This window comes from Chionomys nivalis, chromosome 1, assembly GCF_950005125.1.
Source record: "Chionomys nivalis chromosome 1, mChiNiv1.1, whole genome shotgun sequence".
NCBI classification, from domain to species: Eukaryota; Metazoa; Chordata; class Mammalia; order Rodentia; family Cricetidae; genus Chionomys; species Chionomys nivalis.
Genome location: NC_080086.1, coordinates 193,709,919 through 193,731,298, shown reverse-complemented (window position 1 = coordinate 193,731,298; position 21,380 = coordinate 193,709,919). Strand labels below are relative to the sequence as shown.

The 21,380-nt window shown below is 40.7% G+C and overlaps 1 protein-coding gene across 1 annotated transcript in view; it reads right to left on the bottom strand.

Annotated features, from left to right (window-relative positions):
- Col28a1 (collagen type XXVIII alpha 1 chain) overlaps positions 1 to 21,380 on the bottom strand; it is a 162,132-nt gene that overhangs the window by 86,416 nt on the left and 54,336 nt on the right. The window contains exons 13-16 of the mRNA XM_057779390.1: positions 10,925 to 10,993; positions 8,719 to 8,787; positions 3,310 to 3,378; positions 219 to 287 (exon numbers count right to left, since the gene is read on the bottom strand). Coding sequence (XP_057635373.1) covers positions 219 to 287; positions 3,310 to 3,378; positions 8,719 to 8,787; positions 10,925 to 10,993 — 276 coding nt within the window. The remainder of the gene's footprint in view (positions 1 to 218; positions 288 to 3,309; positions 3,379 to 8,718; positions 8,788 to 10,924; positions 10,994 to 21,380) is intronic.

Sequence of the window (21,380 nt, the reverse complement as noted above, 5' to 3'; positions counted from 1 at the left end):
AGGATATAAATAAAGGTTATACAAGTAAAAGCATTTTAAAGCAAAAAGAATATGTATTATGCCTTCTAAGCCATTAATAATATCAGCATCACTTAGCGTAGAATGTTCCGGTTTTTTAAGTTAATTCCATCTGTTCTCTTGCAAAGTCATTGAACATCAATCATAAACAACAATAATACTATAAATGTATTGCATTTTTCTGTCATTCAGAAAGTTACCTTGGAACCAGGTGAGCCTTGTCCCGGGGGTCCTTGTGGACCAGGTGGACCAATTGGACCTTGCATCCCCTTTAGAATAAAAGTTTTAAATGTTATTAGTGAAATTAAGATGTTTGGGGAATGCCTTGTATCTTCTGAAGTGAAGGTATAGCTCTGTGTTACAAACTGCTGACACCACACTGACTACTGGCTGGACCACAGGAAGTGTCCGAGCAATCATTACTGTTTAAACCCCAATGCATAGCCTTTCCTTCTAGGATGGGAAGAGAAATGTCAGTTGGTCCACGAGAATACCTGGAATAAATCTCATGCTTCCAGTGAACACCTAATCCCAGCACTTGGGAGGCAACAAGACCAGGCCAGCCTGGTCTATATAGTAAGTTACAGACCAGCTAATGCTGTGTGGCAAGATCTTGTCTCAAAAAACAAAAACAACTCCTGCTTCCTAGTAGAATTAGGTGTATGTATGTGTACTAGGTCCTGACTATTAGGATGAGGATAGAGTGATCTATGTGAGTTCTCATTCATTCTAAGCCAATGGTTCTCAACCTTCCCAATGCTGTGACCCTTTGGTACAGTTCCTCATGTTGTGGTGACCCCCAGACATACAATTATTTTCGTCACTTCCTCATAACTGTAATTTTGCTACTATTATGACTCATAATGTAAATATTTGTGTTTTCCTGTGGTCTAAGACAACTCCTGTGCCCTACAGCTTCAGATGTCTAAAAGAGATCCAAAGTCTGTGCTCCATTGGGAATTTTATTCAGTGTCAGGAAAGAGAAGATGTGGCCCCCATCGGAAAAAGAAAATTAAAGGCTATCAAGATAAAACATTAAAATTATACTTGTCTGCATGCAATAAACTACAACAGTAGAAATAATACTTATAAGACACATTATTAATTTATTCTTATATACTGCAAAAAGTCATCTCTTTTGCTCCAGTTAGCTAGTATAGCTGCTGGTTTATTTTGAAAATATAAATATTGGGGCTGGAGAGTCAGTTCAGTGACCAAGAGCCCTTACTACTATAACAGAATGGTTAAGTTCACAGCACCCACATGGCAGGTGCCAATCAACAGTAACTCCAGTTCTAGGCAGTCTGATGTTTTTTTCTGGACTCCACAGGTAATAGGTATGCATATAATGAACATCCATACATGTTCATTATATGTATGAGGCTAGCTCTCATACATATAAAATAAACATATTTTAAAATAAAATACAAATATCATTCCTTTTTCTCCAGTTGATGAGACTGAGAAGTCCCTACAATTTAGAGGAGTGACCGTGGTTCCAAGAAGGAACTTCTCTAATTTATAGCTGTCTATAAATATCATCTAACGGACAAAGAACAGAATACCACAGCATGTACGTGGTGCATTGATTGTTACATAACCACGTATGGTTACTTTTGTTCCATTTTACTCTGCAAAACATCTGAGGTGATCGAGTGCCCAAATATTTCATCAAAATATGAAGAGCATTTGAAGGACATTGTCTACAGGTTGCTTGAAACAGATTTTCCTCATAAATATTTGAATGGGGAAATACATTTCTATAAGGAATGAAGAGGAGGAAGTGATGAACACAAAAACATGATAGATGAAATATAAGAACGGAATCCGATGACTGCATAAGCAGAGATTAAGTAGCATTTGTGCCATTTCTCTTAAAAGAGAAAACCAATTCTTTGCACAGTTTACAAACACTTGCACTCATTCTGCTCCCCATCAACAGGGTCATTTATGGGGTAAGCCCTGTAAAGACATCTTGCCTCTAAGTTTTTGTTTTGCTTTTGTAATGAAGAAAGGGCATATAAAATCCAAAGAAATTAAAAAAAAAAAACTTTTTTCACTAAAAATATAACAGTCTCCATTAAGAACCAGCATTAAAGGGAACAAGAAGGCAGGAAGCCACAGGTGGGAGGTCCAGAATCCCCAGACCATCTGGACAGACTGGCCTGTCTTTGAACCCCATTGTCAATTGCCGATTAGTATCTCAGCCTCAAGAAACCACAAAACCCAGGATCTAACAGTACCGCCAGGATCCCAGGACCAGAAGGTAGCCCTGCAGGACCCAGCAGACAAACTGTAGATCCTGAGAGTCAACCCAGGATCATCAGTAGCCAGAATACCAAAGTCTGATTGTTATTGACACTTATTTATAGATTGACCTTGATATAACAAATATGTAGTAATAAGGATTTTTAAAAAATTCTTAGGAATAAACTCACATTTCTGGTCAACAATGAGACTTGGAATTACCTCACTTTCAAACCTTTATCTTCTACCATCCCTCTAGGTCAAGAAAGTACTATGCATTCTCCAGGAAACATAAGAATTCAATTTTACTCAAACGAGCTCTCCACTCCCTAGCCAGGACAATAAGTCTGTATTGGCTGGTGGCTTCGATGAAACAAGACTACATGGCTAAAGGCAGAGAGGGAACAATAGCAGATAGTGCTGATGTTTGGGCTTCACACATTTGACACAGTTTTCCAGCTTCCCTGGGTAGTTCTAGCTCTGAGCATGCAGCCATCCTTCCTCTCTTCTGACCACAGAGGCCCCACGTCCTTTACAAACAAATCCCATCATGGTCTGCTTCTTTGGGGGAAGGATGCCTTTAAGGTAACAGGTCAGCCCTGATCCCAGTACTTCCTTAAATCCCAATGCTACACTTAGGTAGGTGGATATAGGGAATTTGAAACACTCCTCTGTTGGCAGAGCTGAGAATACAGAAACTTTAGAGAGGAAAACACACACGCCAGTATGTGAGAAAATACATCTCTCCCAAAGGGCACTACAAATATAAAATTTTATACCAAAACACCTATTAATAAGGTTTTAACAGAGGAAGACATAGCACCAAGAAACACATACTTTATCTTTTGAATTTCTGAAAGCCCTAAAATTATAATCTCTTCATGATAGATACATTTTATCCTTTCTTACATTATTCTGAACTTACAATCTGCTGGAATTCAATTGCCAAATGAGCACAAAGATGCTCACAGGCCTGGTCCTCCCTGAACACAAGGACCAGGATGAAATGTCTGTGCCAAGAAAGGGGAAGCAAGAACCACTTACCTGTTCTCCTTGACTTCCGATACCAGGAACACCCATTGGTCCCTGGGGGCCCACAGGTCCCAAATCCCCCTGTCAAAATATGAGTAGACAAAAGCTAATTTACTTTGCCTTGCTAATCCGGAACTGGCCTAGACTAAGATCTATCTTTATGCTTTGAACACATCCAGCATGGAAAGTCCAGCCTGCACTTCCTTTCAACAACATGTAGTTCAGATGCGCCAAAATGGTGGCGTCTTCACTGTTCCATCTAAATTGGCTATTGTTAATGAAATCGTTATTATTTATTTTAATTTTTGAGATTATAACATTATTACATCATTTACCCCTCCCTGTTCTGCCCGGCAAACCTCTTCATATACCCTTCCTTGCTATTTTTCAGATTCATGACCTCTAATTGTTGTTACTCTCTATATATATGTATTTGTATATATAAACATTCCTGAATATTTAAGAACAACTTAGAATTGGTATCAGTTTAGATGTAGCAGTCATTTCTCTCACAACTCAAGCTATATAAAGTTATTTCAAAAACACAAACTTTTTTATGGAGCGCAGCTAATATTCAAAAGTATAAAATTAATAGTGTGAGAAAAATAAATTGAAGAAATATTTTTAAACTTTTCAAATAACATATCAAAAATTAAGAAATGAAAGGAAACAAAATGAAAGAGCCCAAACTTCTCCAAGAAAAGAAAGAAGTTACAGTGAGGGCAGGTGTGGCGGCACACTCCGTTAATCCTAGCACGCAGGAAGCTGAGGCAGGCAGATCTCCGTGAGGCAGCTATCAGCCTAGTCTACATAACAAGTTCTTGGCCAGCGAGGACTACGTAGTGAGACCGTGTCTCAAAAGATGGGCGTATGTGAGAGACTACTCAGGTCCTAGGTTGCTTATGAAATAGAACTAACAGAATCTGCTGTCGACTGGGAAGAACCCAGGGTTTTTGAAGGAAGAGAGCTACCACTTACCGAGAAGGAGAAAGCAAGCTAGGCTGGGGTGAGAGTCATACCTGGAGCCCTGTTCCAGACTTGCTAAATTTGAAAAGCCTAAAACTGATACCTAAGCAAAGACAATAAGTAGGAGAGATTGGGACTAGGGGACTCAGTTTGAGGGTCCTCAAAATAGTGACAAAAGTTAGTGCCGTGCCTGGATGACTTTACCAAGAAACAGAGATCAGAGACAAGTCTTTCTAGAACTCCAGTCTTTAGAGGTCAGAGAAATGGAACAGCAACATGATCTAAGAAGAGCACCCAGACAGACCAAGAAGAGGGACAGCTTCAAAGGGGGAGGGTCAATAAGAGCTACAGTTAGGTCAAGTACACCTATTGAGACCTACGCCTCTGAGCGGCGTGAACAAATTTGCTTCGATTATCTTAATGCTAATTATATTTAGAATACATCAGGGAGAGTCAATGTTTTTGGGCAGGGTCCTTGAGATTGGACCTAAGGCCTGACTCAGGTGAGGCAAGCTCTCTACCTTCGAGACAGATTCCCAGCCTTCTCTTTACATTTTATTTTGATGTGCAAGCTCTCAATGTTGTTTTTGTTAACCTTGAACTTACTCTGTGGTCCAGTCTTGAATCTGTGATTCCCCCTCCCTAAGCCTCCAGAGTGGCTAGAATTACAAGCCTGTACTTCCAGGCCCAGTTAGCAAACCTTGTTTTGAAAGGTTGGATAATGAATCTTTTTGGCTTGAAAGCCAACATAAGGTCTGCTTTGTAACTGAAGGTTGCTGCTTTAGTAGCATGTAAACAGCCACAGGGGAAATGTAAATGGCCAGGTCCGCCTGTGTGCCAGTGACATTTGGTTCAAAAAGACAAGCAGGCAACTTGAGCTAATAGTTATTAATGAACAAAATCACATAAGTTGATCAGATTTTATATAAATTAAAGCATGTTTAACTTGTGTCAAGACACACACTAGAATAAAAATGTGTTAAGTTTTTAATTCAGAGATAAAATGTTCTAATTCAGAACTTGGTTCCTTCATCCCCAGCAGCCCTGTACTCATGCCTTGTCTACTTTAATCATCTTTAAAACTACTTTCTGTGTCTCCATTTCCCTGATGACCTTCAAGAATGACAAGATGGGGGGTTGGAGAGATGGCTTAGAGGTTAAGAACATTGCCTGCTCTTCCAAAGGTTCTGAGTTCAATTCCCAGCAACCACATGGTGGCTCACAACCATCTGTAATGAGGTCTGGTGCCCTCTTCTGGCCTTCAGGCATACACACAGGCAGAATATTGTATACATAATAAATAAATATTTTTAAAAAAAAGAATGACAAGATGACAACAGTTAGTTTCATGTCTGCTGACTCCAGAATTCAGCTCAAAACCAATAATTTACAATGAGTCAGTAAAGAAAGCAAAGACCCCCTTCATGCAGAGATTGCAATTAAATGTCTATGCTGTCTTCAGTGTTTGTTCTAGCAGTACTCATAAGAGCTAAGGTAATAACCAATTTAAATGTTTAGCAATGTAGAAATGGGTAAAAAATGTGGTGTAACACAATTGAACTCTTTCAGCCATAAGGAATGAAGTTTTATCATTTGTGATATAACTGTGGGCTACCATTTAACAGCTGAGTCATCTCTCCAGCCCCCAGCTTTTTCAAAATGGAAACAACTAGGCCAGCAAGATGGCTCAGTGGCTAAAAGTGCTTGGTACACAAGCCCGGCGATCTGAGTTTGACCCCTAGGACAAATGTACAGGTGGAAGGAGAAAACCAACTCCACGAAGGAAACCTTTGATCACTACATGAAGTAATGAATAAACAAACAAATGTTTTTAAATGGGTACAACTGGAGAAAATGATCCAAAGAGAATTAAGATAGTCTTCGAAAGACATATGCTTTCTCTTGTTCACGTTCCTCAATTTTATGTGTTACATAAAATCCTATAAGCACACATGACTTTAAAGCAGAAGCACAACTGTCTGTGGGACTCCTGGGCTGGAGAAGGGAGGATCATGGGAAGGGGAAGATGCCAAGCTTATAATATATGCTCATATGAAAATGTCTTTCTATTACACAGTACTATGTAAAAATTAATCATCTTATTAAAGAAAATAAATATCTGTGCTCTAAGTACTTTGTAGGACCATATTATACAGGCCCATATTTCTACATTGTATGGTGGCCAGAATTTCAGGCCACAGTTTGCACCTGCCACACAGAAGGCTAGGTAGCCTTTCCAGACAAACTGAGGACACCATCCTAAACAAAGGGTCAGATATGCTAATGTCGCTCTGTTCCTTCTTTGTAATTTGGAAGAGCACCTGGGAAAGAGGTGTTAATTCAGTCTATGTGACAGAGGAGGAATACAGAGCAGGAAGACAGAGAGGAAAACTGACAAAATGGGCATAAAAAGGTATGGACATGACCACAGTCATTCTCCCTGCTACCTAGGAAACAGAATGCTAATAAATTTCCTCCTCAGTTTATGTTTTGGTATAAAAGCTATTTGGAGAATAAGCGTGGGTGATTTTCAGGATGTGAATTCAGAACTTATCAGGTATTCCTGAAAACTCCCTCCCGATAAAAGTCGTGTGAGCTGTGTCTTTAATCCCACACCTCCACTCTGGTTAGAGAAATAATTTATGGTCCAGGCTGGTCTTGGACCCCGACAGTACTTCATTATTTTATTTACTGATTATATAATTGTGAGCCTTAAGATAGTACTACATTGTCACTTGAATCACACAGCAACATTTCTGAACTTTGAGTTTTACTTAAAATAATGGAAAAAGGAAAAAAGATCAGTGAGGAGAGAGTGGACAAAGGTGGTTTGTAAGGGAGCAGCAAATAAAAGCTTTTCTATGTGCTAGTGTCCAGGTGTTTCAAAGTTTTCTTTGCACAAACTGCAGATGTGGAAGCACAAAGGCCTGTCGCAGGAACCCTTGGAAGGCCAAGGCTCACAGCGACCACCATGCTCTTGCAGCTCCAAAGGAAGAACAAAGCATTTTGCATTTTACAGTTGCAGTTACCCTTGGAACTATTTGAACCAAGGTTTGTATTAGATCTAAAATTTGCATGATTCACTGTTTACCATTATTTTTGCTAACTAAATACAGTCGGAAGAGAATATATCACTGCTGATTGAAGCTAGACACTTGAAATAATCGTCAGTTGTTATTCTAATATAAATAATATAATGATATGCTTAGAGGCTGACAAATGACTCATGATTGACATGGGGTCTCTAGATTTTGCATGCATCTCTTTTACATCCATTTTATTATTCCTGCAAGTTCACACATGAATGTTTATGTCCCACCCTCTCTCCCCCAACTGCTCCTGTGCCCTCCACTTCCTCTAAAATTCATGACCTTTTACTTATGCATATGTGTGTGCATGTGTGTTAAGGCAGTGTTAGCTAGGCCCTGGCAGTGAGACTACAAGATTCACAAACCACAGACACCAGGCAATGTTATGCAGCATAGAGAAGCAAGAGTACTTTGTCATCGTGTCCAAACACAAGTAAATTAATAATAAAAAAATGTTCAAACCTCAAGAAACATTCAGACATCCAACACATTGTCTAAAATTGGGTGCTTCTGCTTTTTTTAAAAAAAAAAAAATTTAACTGGTCGCAGCTCATCCACAACTATTTTCCAATAACTGCTAGAGGAAATTCATTTAAAAACTCAATCATAAAATTATCTCCACTCCCTGAGAGCATCCAATCCAATGCCAGTCTGTGATTTTGTGAATATGCCTCAAACTAGCCAACACAAGCTCAAATTCTACAGAAATCTCAGTTTGCATCTTTATCCTGAGTTGGCACTGGCTTCCACCAGCATGGGTGTCCCTCACTGCAAGGAGCCAATGACCTTTGCCTAACATTAGGCAGACTCTGAAAGTCCCTGCTGAAGGACAGAAAAGACGGCTTTCTTAAACAAGTTCCTTTACTCTGGCTTCATTTTAAGGTAATAGTTTTTAGCGAGAGCCCAAGGATATAAAGTTAGGTACATAGATGCATAGATACATATTTATGTAATATATTACAGTCGATATGTTTTTTTTTAATTTTTGAGGTCATAATATAATTGCACCGTTTCTCCCTCCCCTTCCCCCTTCCATCATATACTTTTCTTTACCTAGTGTGTTCTTTACCAAGAAGTATCTTTTGCTAATATCTGGTTTCAAAGATGTATTGCTGATGACAGAATGCATTGAAAGTTAGAACTCAAATAAGTGAGGAATTATTTGAAATATAGATGATGTGAATTTTCACATTGCAATTCATCCCACATAGTAAAATACCTAACACTTTCTAGTTTATAATTACCTAGATACCTGTGTGGGATGGTTGTCTTATTATATGCAACTCAAACTGCACATGAATAAAGAGCAATGTCAAAAATAATTTTACACTATAATGGCTTCCACTACATACTTTCTATGCAATACCTTATCTCCTTTGATTGACAGGCCTTGCAATCCTTGTGGGCCAATTGGTCCTTCAGAACCCTTTTCACCCTGAAAGCAAATTGGAAAGGTATCAGTACACAAAGAAAACTAAGACTTTTAAGAGTTTCTATTACAGTTACGGAGAATTATGGTTCACATTAATGTTTTTTAAGTCAAGTATCTAAACTCACTGTTTATTCAAAATGAGTAATTCGAACTTTGAGATTTGCAACTCAGAAATACAAAAAGATTGGTTTTAACGTTAAAACAGGAATGAGTCTATCCAAGAAAGGCATGTATACAGCACCACTTCAAGCTGAAAAAGAGCTAAATTCCAATCCCATCAGAGAAGCAATCAGTCTTGCGGTGTGGCTAGTGATAGCAAGCTGCTTTTCCTTACTAATGACAGAAATGGATTCATGGTGATAAGGAAAATTTGTCTCTCCTGTAAACTACTGCTTGCTGAAATTGGATTATTGATTCCATATTTCAATTTAGAAAAATCAACTGAAAATGTAAGGTTATAAGGATTCATGGAAAATCTTGAATGAACTATGATAATAACGTGTGTGTGTGTGTATGTGTGTGTGTGTGTGTGATTTTCCTGAATGTGTGTGTGCTACATGCACTCCCAATGCCATCAGAAGCCAGAAAAGGGCATTAGATCCCCGGGAACTTGAGTTACATATGATCATGAGTCAAGACTGGGTTCTCTGGAAGGGCAGCTAATACTCTTAATTACTCCAGCCCCATATTGTATTACTTTTATGTAGTATAAGAATATGCTGGACATGCCATTGAGGCATTCCCTGGAATATTGTACTTTCTAGTATCTTAGTAATTAACATAATATTCTCACCCCCTCCTCTGGTTTAACACACAGAGATAGAAAGAGAATTATTCTGGCTACTTGAATTTCCCAGATTGCTTGGGCTAGACATAACTAGAAGTCTACTAGGTGTAAAAATACTTAAGAAACCACATAAAAATTTTTGAAACATAGAAATAAACTGCATTTGATCTGATATCTTAGGCATGATTCCTTGGTAGTCAAAGGCATTTCATGTGTAAGGTAACCTTAGCCCACATATTATTTCCAATCTATAATAAATTTAACAAGAATTTAACCCATCTATCATTCACGATTTAGTGTCTATTGCTTTAGCTAACTGCTTTCCCCTCTTGAAATGTAAGTTTCTCAAGAGTACCAAATGTTGATCATGGTAAGAGAGGTGAGAGTGAGATGCTTAGAGCCATATGGCAGTCTAAGGGCTCAGGCCTGAGAAAGAATGACATGTGTAGAGATTCTTAGACACCTGAAGAGTAGCACGTGGTTCTCAGGATTGTGTGTATACCCCAACATGTATGTTTCAGAGAAAGACCTTGGAAATGACGAAAGATTTCAAGCATGTCTCTTATTCTAAAATTTTGTGGATAGGGCCCAAAGTACCTTAGAAAATTGTTTTCTATGTGGCCACTGGCAGATATGCTATAGACAGAAGACCAGGAATTGGCTGACGATAGACCACTAACCAGACCCACTGCCTACTTCTGTCAATGTGGTTTTATTGGTCAGCCACAGGCCATCATTCATACACTGTCTGTGGCTATTTTCAGACTACAACAGAGCCAAGGCTTGTACAGTTATCATGGGCTCAGAAAGCTTGAAGAACCTGCTCTTTTGGGCCTTTACAGAAAGAACTGCCAACACACAGAGAAGAGGAAGCAGTAGGAAGTCTGCTTTCCCAAGTCCAGGTCAACAGCAACTGTTTCAGAATGTTTTGTTCTTTCTTTGTGATGCAATTACTCTTCTTATGATATTGGCAGCAATACTATTAAAACTGGAGAGTTAAACTCTCTTTCTTATCTGAGTTTAGTAAAAACAAAGCTGTAAGCCAAGGGTTGCCATAGCTACACTCAGTAACTTAATTTCTAAACCCAAAACAAATGAATGGAGATTTAGTGCCTATAAACTAAGATAACTTTTAATTAATATACAATAATTACACAAAATGCAAGTCTTCTGATTACTTATTTTATAATTATGAATTTCATGCATATGTGCTTTCATGTTATGGAGAAATTTGCATATTCTTTTACTTAGAAGGGTAAAAATGGCCAGGAGAACGCTTGACTTCTAACGGTTTATAATTCATGACCTTGTAAGACAAAGCACTTTTTCCACTGGTTCAGAAGCTTTTGTTACCTTTGGTCCTGGAAACCCTTCTCCTGGTGGGCCCCTCTCTCCTGGTGTTCCCTCAGGACCCCGGGGACCCTGGTAAGAAAGAATGGGGAGGATAACAGGGGTGAGAATGGAAGATGGCAAGATGGGAGGGGAAAAGCAGGAGAGAAGGGTTAATTTCTGTTCCCACAGACATGGTGACAAAATAGTCCATTCTGTTTCAGTAGGAATCTTTCTAGTATGGTCCATACTGTCAGCTGAGGAACCTGTGAGTAGCAGGACCCTCACTGTTTTCAATATTCCTTCTCTTGGAATGGCATAAGAGCTTCTCCTTGTGTTCCAGTTAGAGGAGAGTGGAAAAAAGTAAAGCCTCAAAATATGGATAAGAAAATACATCCCATGGGACAAGAGATCCAGGACTGTGTGGTCAGGAGAAGACACCGGGAGGCTTACTCATCTGAGCAAATATTGGAGAGCCTGGAAAAACTCTCCACAGAGAAGTATGACTACTGTTCCCTCTTTCTGAACTTACAAACTTGGATTATTTTTGAAGCTGAGTGTATTCACAATTTGTGCAGAAATTCTGTATCTTCCTAAGATCACTAATGCAGGAACGTGGTGTTTACTCTTGATGATTTTAAGAAGCCCTCATAGCTTCTCTCAGAAAGGCACCAGGAGAAGTGAGGGCTTCTCACATAGTAAAAAAAAGAACACAGCACAGTGAAAAATGGGTTGCCGGCAAACCCACTCATGGAAAACTAAAAGAAAAAACAGGTTTTCATCAAAATCAGGCATTTTATTTTAGAATGCTTCTGTGTATGGGGCAGGGTGTCCCCTACGCTGAAGTGACAGGAAGTTATGATACCATCTGACTTTGGTGCTGGGAACTGAACTTGAGTCCCCACGAGGGCAATAAACGCTCTCAATTGCTGTGCCTTCTCTTCAGCTCTCCAGAGCCCTTACTTTCTGAGACAAGATCTCTCGCTGAACTTGGAGCTCATGATTTCTGTCTACCCTGCTAGCCAGTGAGCCTCAGGATCAGTAGTACTGGGCTTACAGAAGTGCATCACTGTGGTCAGTGTGCTGGCTTTGGAGCTTTGGGCCATTCAGTGGACTATCGCAGGCCAACACCCTTCGCTAGGCAACCCTATCAATCTATTCATTAGAGGAAACAGTTTACATTGTCTTCCTTACATTTCTCCTTTCCTATTCATTCCCCCACCCCCAAGAGGAGGGAAACTTTTTGAGCTTTGAAAATTTCTATTTGGGGGACTGAGAGATGGTCAGAGGTCAAGAGAACTGGCTTCTCTTCCAAAGGACCTGGTTTGATTTCCAGCATCCGCGTGATGCCTCACAACTGTCTGTAATCCCAGTTTCAAGACATCCAACACTCTCTTCTGGCCTCCGTGGACAACAGGCATGCATGTGACACACAGACATACATGCAGGCAAAAAGCCTATATAGATTAAAAATAAATAAAATAAATAAAAATAAAAAATAAATAAATAAAAATTAAAAAATTCCTAGTTTGGGCCCCCGAGGTAAAGTATTGCTGGACGATCATGGAACTTGAGTTCAGATCTCCAGCACAAGCCAAAAGCTTTAGAGATGCTTTCTGCACAAAAGGGGCAGCAGAGCAGGACCCAGCACAATGTGTGTGTCACAAGTAATAAGCTGTGTGTGATGGTGCATGCCCTTAACCCCAGCACTTGGGAGGCTGAGGCAGGTGAATCTGTGAGTTCAAAACCACCCTGGTCTACATAAGCAGGTCTCTCTAGTCTACATAGAGAGACTCTATCTTAAAAACAAACAAACAAAAACCTAGCTTTATCCCAGTCTTGAATACATTTTTTTGCTTCTTCTTAATATTGCATTTTTAAAAGTTGGTCTTTATTATTTATGCGCAGTCTACTTGGTAAGGACTTAATTAAAAGAAAAAGCTAACATGGAATTTAATTTAAATTTCAATGCTTATGGGGAAACTAGCTTTTAATTTCAAAACTTTAATCAAAAGTCTAATATCTATGACAGTTTGCTCTAATGGCCAAACGATTAATTAGAGTAAAAATTTAAAGGAGCATAAAAACTAAATAGCAAACTAGACTGAAAAGTGCCAAACTAATGTTGCATAATTTAACAGCAAAAGAATTGGCAACTTACTCTTCGCTAATGACATAACAAATGAAAAATAAAATTACATTGAATAAGAGGAACAAATGTATTGAGTTCACTTATTCATTCAACAAACATTCACCAAATTTGATTGTTTGTTTCTCTATTGGTGTGATAAAACACCATTTCCAAGAGCACCTTGGAGAGGAAAGGGTTTATTTGGGCTACAAATTACAGTGTATCATCCAGGAAAGCTACGGTGTCAGCTCAGGGAGGAATCTGAAAGCAGGACATAAAGCAGAACCCACAGTGCTCACTGGCTTGGTTCTTCTGCTTGTCATATATATCATAGGCCCACCTTTGTAGGAATGGCACCACCCACAGTGGTCTGAGTGCACGACACCAATTAACAATTAAGGAAACGCCCCACAAGCGTGTCCATGGGCCAATCTAATAGAAAAAGTCCCTCAATTGAGGTTCCTTTTCCTCCATGATTCTAGTTTGTGCCAAGTTGACAAAAATTAGGCAACACAGCCGACTCCTTTGTCAGCTGCACACAAAGACATCACTATTAAATCCTAACCTTTCCTTTGCTGTGTGTTCTCAAGAGCTCATGTTAAAAACAAAACATGAAACAGTCTCAAAATTTCATAATTTTCAACACTTTAAAAGTCCAAGTTCTGTCTCTTTTGTTTTGTTTTATTCTTCGAGACAGGGTTTCTTTGTGTAGCTTTCAAGCCTGTCTGGGACTTGCTCTGTAGAACAGGCTGGTCTTGAACTCACAGAGATCCGCCTGTCTGTGCCTCCTGAGTGTTGAGATTAAAGGCGTACGCCACTATGAGGGTGATACCCACTGGAACAGCTGACCTGAGCTAAATGGAGCTCACTGACTCTGGACTGACAGCAGGGGAACCAGCATAGGACCAAACAAGGCCCTGTGAATGTGGTACAGACTGTGGGGTCATCGGCAGCAGGGCCAGGATTTATCGCTACTGCTTTAACTGGCTTTTAAAAACTCATTCTCTTTGGAGGGTTACCTTAGCTTAGACAGAGTGGGAAGGGCTTTGATGCTGCCCCAAAGTGATGTGCTAGACTTTGTTGACTCCCCATGGAAAGCCTTACCACCTCTGATGAGTGGATGGAGGGGAGAGGGAAGGAGGAGGGGAAGAGTGGGAACTAGAATTGGTTTGTAAAATATCAATTAAATAAAAAATACATGGTGTGGAAAAAAAAGAAAAAGGAAAGTCTAAGCTCTCTTTAGAACTCTAAAATTTTTTATCTGTGGACTCCTCCAAAACCCAAACTAAGTTACGTACTTCTTTTTTTCTATTCTAAGATGGAAGACCTAGAGCACAGTTACAATCAGATCACAGCAGTGAAGTTCAAATCCTGTAGCTCAGTGTGTGACATTGGTAACTCATCATGATCTTCTGAACTCCAGAGGCTTGGGCAGTCCCGCTTCTGCCTCCCCGCCATCCACAGCACACATTGTTTCTGAGCTGCAGGTCAGCTCTGCGCCACAGTGTAGAGCCACGATGCTTGGCGGCCATCCCCTGTCCTGTCATCTCCAGCACGCAAAGGTCCCCACTGTAACCGAGGCTTCACCTTCACCGATAGCCTCTCCAGACCTCTTCGGGAACTCCGACTCTGCCACCCAGTACCAAGCCTTAGCTTCCTCCACGACCCCTCAATCCTGAGGCTTCCTCGGCAACTAAAGCTGTTCTTTGACCAATAGCCTCCTAACCTCAACCGTGCCACGTGGTGCAAGGTCTTAGACTCTCTCCATAGAGACCTGTAGTAGTGTTTGTGTGTAAGGTTGACAAGAGGTCAATTGTTCTGGCTGATTTTTGTCAACTCGATACAAACTAGACTCACAAACAGAAACTTCAACTACGGGATTGCCTCCGTCATTGGACTGCGGGCATGTCTGCAGGGTGTTTCTTCTTGATTAATTATTGATATGAGAGGGCCTTGCCCACAATGGGTGATGCCATGACTGGGCAGGTGGTCCTAAGCTGTATAAAAACATTCTGAGCCAGTACGCGGCTTTCCTTCCACGTCCTCTGCCTCAGTTCTTGCTGCCAGGATGCACCCAGACCACCACTGCCAAGTTCTTTGGTAACGGCATTTTATCACTGCAACCGAATGTGCACTAATACAGCAAATACCGAGTAGGTAAAAGGGGCTGGGCTAGGGTCTAGGAATAGCAGACAGACCCACCTTCATCTCGGGGAGTTGAAAGCTGATTTTGGTATCTTTTAGAATGAGGTACAACAGTAAGTTGTACTTCATATTAACAATTGTGTGCTCAAATAAGTTGTTTAATTTTTCTAATGTTAAATGCTGTCCTAAGTGTCAATCACCCAATGCGCAATTGCTAGAGTTGACTAAAGGATTCGAGTCCCACGGCACACAAGTCCTTTCCTGGAAGCTTGCACACAGTCTCTGGGGGACTGGCTTACACTGAACAGTGTGGAGAGAGGCACACTGAACAGAACCAACACCAATCCCCCTTCCTTCCTTCTCTGCACTTCTAGAACATGTCAGCTGAAGTGAAAGCAAGAATGTCGGCACTCTAAGTAACTTTTATAGCTAATACTCGTGGTCACACAGTTAGGTGATTTCAAAACCAGTGATCCAAGTATTAATCACCATAAGCTGTAATGATAGTCCATACCATTAGAATGCTCTCGGGTCCTTCAGCTAAGCAGATATGAAGAAAGGTGGTTATTAACCAGAGAAGAGAAATAGTAGGTTCTTGGAGTAGATAAATCATGCTTTCAATTTATTAGGCAGTGCAAACTACCATTGTACAAAAACACTTACTTGCACATGATTATGTATCACTTCATTTTTAGCATATTTTTGTTAGTTATTAGAAATAATCAATAATGTAACCCAATCACTTTTACTTTCCAGTCCTCCCAGGTCTACTTCCCAACCTTATAACCTCCCACAAAATAATATGAGTTCATTTTTATTTTTAAATTTTAACTTGTATATGTGTTTGTTTAGCTAAGACCTCATGTATCCTAGACATACCTCAAATCCCTGTAACCAAGGATGACCCTGAACTCCTGTTTCCTTGCCTTTATGTCCTCAGTGTTATGGTAAAAATAAAATGCCTCAGGTCCCTGAGTGGCAGCAGTGGGCAGCGGGCACGAGAACAGAAGGGCCACGAAGGCAGCCAGTCCCAGGCAGGGAGCCACACAGCAGGTGAGAGACGGAGACCTATTTAGGCATGCAGAGAAAGTGGGTGTTTTTTTAGTGGATTATGGACGGGAAGGGGAAAGGGGAGAGGGAAGGAGAAAGGGGACAAGGAGAGAGAGGCCTAGAAAGAAAGAGAGAGAGAGAAGAGGGGAGAAGGGGAGAAATGGGGAGAAGGGAGAGAGGCAGAAGCTGCCTCTTGGGGAGAGAGATGAGAACAGGCTCAGGCTGGAAATGGAAGGAAAATCTGCTTGCCTCAGCAGACGAGGACTGGGGGCAGGGGGAGTATGTGGAGCGTGTCTCTTAAAGAGACAGGGCAGACCATTACACTTAGTTCTGAGATACAGTATGAACTATCACAATGGGTTTATATAGTGCTGGGATTGAACTCAGAGCCTCCTGCATGCTAGGCAAGCATCCTATCAACTGAGCTACCACATCCTTGGACCTGTGTAGAGCCTTTTAAAGACAGAAAGACTTCCATAAATAAAAGCCATGAGAAGCGATTACAACCATGACAGACTTATTTGGCTTTTACCAAATATATGTATAATACAGAAATGTAATTAGTATAGTCTCATCAGTGAAAAGCACTATGGATACATTAACAATGAGGTAAAATATGATTGCTCATTATATTTACAGTATTACTTCCCTTAATAAAATCAAGCATTAGAGATAAGTGTGCTAATGCATAGTAAAAATTGGCCATTATCTTCAAACAGTGTCATCTATTTTATTTTTAACCTCACAGTAATTAGAACTCTACTTTAGAGCATACTTTTTATTGAAAGTACTCTGAATAACCTTGCATACACAAAGAAATTATCTGGAGACTCTCGGCCAATTTCCTCTTTATGAATTAGTAGTCGCTACCTGATAAGCATTAGACTAGTGTAGTTACACAGAGACAGAGGCTAACAGTTAAGAGTTAGATGTTGGAGCTCAAACGCCACTACATCTCTCAGCACGCTTGTCGCACTTACTGAGACACCAGGAGTAGTTAGTACTAAACCTGAGGTCACTAGAAACGGTCAGGCAAAGAAGCAAAAACAAAGCAATTTCAGCAGAATCTTTCCCAATCTTCTTGCTACTTCTAAGTAATTACAAAACTCACATGGCTGGTTTTTATTATTATTGCTATAACATTTGACACAACGCTTTTGTACTAAGCTTTTCCTCACCTTAGCTATGATCTTCCTTTCCCGTTAGATAGCAAACCATCACAGTGTCAGTATAATTTGCATAACTGTAGCTTAGAAAACAAGAATTGCATGTTATGGAAACACTGTGAAAGTGTTCTGACTACAGACAGAAGGGCAATTAATATAAAATTTCCTCTTAAGTGAATCATAAAAACTGAGCCCAGTAAAGCAGCAAAGATCTCAGAGCTCAAAAATAAGAGGTATGCTTGATGCAGGCCTGTAAGCAGCAGCTGTGACCAGAACACTGAAGAGGACTGCTCACTACCTGAGGCACAGGGCAGGTTCTAGGCACTGTTAAAACTGTTAAATCACCCATAGAGTAAATGAGAACTCCTTTAAGTGAGCAAATCACTTGAGGGCTGGGGCCCTCTGACTCCCCAATTAGCAAACGTTGGTCTCTCACTTACTACCCTGACTTCCCAGAACAAAAGGGCTGCCAATCAAACAACCAGCCTCACTCCTTATGCCACCACAGCCATCGATCACTAAAGGACATCTTGAGAGAATTACAGTGATTCCCTGGCTCCTAAAGGCACAGCCTACGCCAGGACCATTTGAAATAGCTTGTGTTTGCCTATATGAATCTAGATGACCCTTAGCCATTTCCACCTAGGCCACAAAGGGAGATCAGATGGACTTCTGTGAGGGGTGCTAAAGATGCAAAGGTGTGATTGGTGCAAGAAGCTTAAGCCTTCATTTGCCTTCTAGATACAGTGTGGCTGGATAAAAGATAAATTACTAAGAACTTGAGAACATGCTGCAAACATTGCAAAGGGCACAATTGTTGTTGCTAGACAGTGAAATTAACATGCAATGCAGATCCCTGGGCAGTGTGGGGGGTGCTTTTAATCCTAGCAAATCTCTGTGAGTTCAAGACCAACCTGGCCTACAGAGCAAGTAGAAACCCTGTCTTGAACCCCTGACCCCCAAAAGAAGAACTAAGGGCCAGGGAGAAAGCTTAGTAGGTAAAGAGGATCACTGTCAAGTCGGACAAGTTGAGTTCAATCCCTAGAACCCATGTGTGGAGGCCCCAAAAGGCCTATTTCCTTGTTGACCAAAGGTTAGAGAGTTTAGAACTTTCCTCTAATTCCTTCAAGGTTATTGTCAACAGGTGTGGCCAATTGCCAGACCTTGTGCTCCAGGAATAGAGAAGTAGTTCTTACCTCAAACAAAAGTCCAATGATCCAACTAAGTTCCAGCTCCCTTTATAAAAATAACTTGGGTTTCCACCCAGGAAGTGGTTTGCCTACAGAAATGTTTTGGTCTAGGGTGTGAGCATGATTTGGCGACTGGTTTTGTTCTAGCAACAGAATGTTTAACTATGAATGTAGCCCATGACTTTCAATTGGTATGTTCATTTCCTTGTATTATGTTCATGCAGTCTCTTGTCTTACTCCTACATTTTGGCATCAGGGGTATTTTAAGCAGTTGGAAATTAAATGTGGGCAAATTTTCAGTACTAACTGAAAAATTCTCTCCTGGTACTATCCTATATGTTTCTGCATTTTGTTCTTTTCATTCACATCTTCATATTCTTTACTATGTTTCTAAATCCCCATGCCTCTACCCTGTAAAAAGGTATTTTTTGTCGAGGCTGGTCCCCAACAATGATGAAAGTGCAGAACTGACTCTTTCTTTTAATCATTTTTCATATCAACCATAGTCTCCCTCCCCCCTCTCCCACTCTTCCCAGCTCCCTCCCCCCCCCAGCCCATTCCCCGTGCATTCCTCAGAAAGGGTAAGGCCCTTCCCCCTGCATCAAGACTAAGTGTGACATTCCACCATAGGGAATGGGCTCCAAAAAGCCAGCCCATGCAACAGGGATAGATCCTGGTGTAATGGTCTGCCCTGTCCCTTTAAGAGACAAGCCCTGCCCACTCCCTCCCTGTCTGCTGAGGTAAGCAGATCTTCCTTCCACTTCCAGCCTGAGTTCCTTCCTTTCTGTCTGTCTTCTGAAGAGGTAGCTTCTGCCTCTCTCCCTTTTCCCTTCTTCTCCCCTTCCCCTCCCTCTCTCTATATATATATCTGTTTCTCTTTTTTTCTCTCTCTGCCTCTTTCTCCTTGTCCCCCTTTTCCCTTTCCCCTCCATAACCCACTAAATAAATACCCACTTTCTCTGCATGATGTGCCTAATAGGTCTCTGTCTCTCACCTGCTTCATGGTTCCCTGCCTGGGACCGGTTGCCTTCATGGCCTGTTGTTGTCTCATGGCCCGCTGCCCACTGCCTCCACTCGGGGACCTGCGGCATTTTATTTTTACCATAACACCTGGTTCCACTGCCAGGGCCTCACAAAGAGACCAAGCCACACAACTGTAGCCCACATGCACAGGCCTAGGAGAACTGACTCTTATGTGTACATGCCATGGCATGTGAGTGCTCTCCCCCAACATACATGTCTGCACACACACAGATAATAAATAAAAGTTTAAAATGGAAAACAAAATTAATTAATTGGAAATTAATAGAACACAAAATATATAAGCTAAAGACTGAGCTTCCTGCTAATGTACTTTTACTGCAAACAGCTACTAAAAATGAAGTTTCTAAAAAAGAAGGAAAGAAATTTGGCAAGTGGAAATGGTGAAAGTCTGGTACAATAGCTCAGCTAGTGGAACACTAGCCTGGTATCCATGAAGCCCAGGGCTCAACACTCAGCACCACAAAATAATGGGTGGAACAGCACAGACCTGTCAGCCCAGCACTATGGAGGTAGAGGCAGGAAGATCAGAAATTCAAGGAACTCAAAGCAAGCCTGGGCTACATAAGACCCTGTCTAAGACACAAAAGTTAAAAAAAGAAAAAACAAAGAAAGGAGTGAGAGAGAGAATGAAAAAGGGAAGTTATCATAAACTAAGAGATTGTTAAAGATATGGGTAAAACTAAATAAATGTTAGCTGAAAAAATGCTGCAACAATAATAACTAGTAGAATGAAGTGATGTAGACTAATGTTAATAAGGGATAAATATATAAGCTCTATAGAGAAGTCAAATTCGAGGACTAGAGGATGGCTCTGCAGTTAGAGATCTTTCTACACTAGCAGAAAACCCCAATTCTGGTCCCAACACCCACAGTGGGGAAGCTCACAACACCCTCAACTCCAACTCCGGGGGATGCAATGCCTGCCTCTGGCTCCATAGAGCCCTAAAACCACAGACAACGCGCACACACACATACACAAACCCTCCGGCAATCTAGTGCTGTTTCATCCATAGGTACTACAAAGAAACATGTTTCTGTTAGTGATTCCATAAGGCAACATGCAATGCAAAACCACACATGGCGCCTACTGCTGAGGCTAGCTGCTTTTGCTTCTGCCTTAGTAAGCTGGCTACAGCTCTTTGCTAAGAATAAAGATTACTTGAAAAGTTACGAAGATCCTCATAACAGAAGAGTCATGTTTTATTCATTTCCTCTTCAGATCTCTCTTGACAGAACCTTTTTTTCCTTTTCCAACAATAGCAAACTTCAAAGCTACATAAGGTGGAAGCTGCTAATAAAGCAGGCTTTCTCTTTGCCCCACCACCAATCCCAACTTTAGAGCATTCGCAAGGATTACGTAATGAGCAGATCCTCAGCCTTATTCCAGCTGCATTGTTCTCAGGGCTACAGTCCTGTCAACCACCAGGTATAATCCAGAGCTGTCATCTCCTGGGAAACTTCGACACATTAAATTCTTTTTCTTTGCCAAGCTGATTAATCTTACAAGAGACTACAATGAGAGAAGATCAATTGAAAAAAATCACATATACATACTGATACACATTTCTTTCAACGAAGCCACACCCACTTCAACAAAGCCACACCTTCTAAGACTGATTTATTTATTTTATGTATATGAGTGCTCTATCTGAATGTACAACTTTATGCCAGAAGAGGGCATCAGTTCCCACTATAGATGGTTGTGAGCACAATGTGTTTGCTGAGAATTGAACTCAGGACCTCTGGAAGAGCAA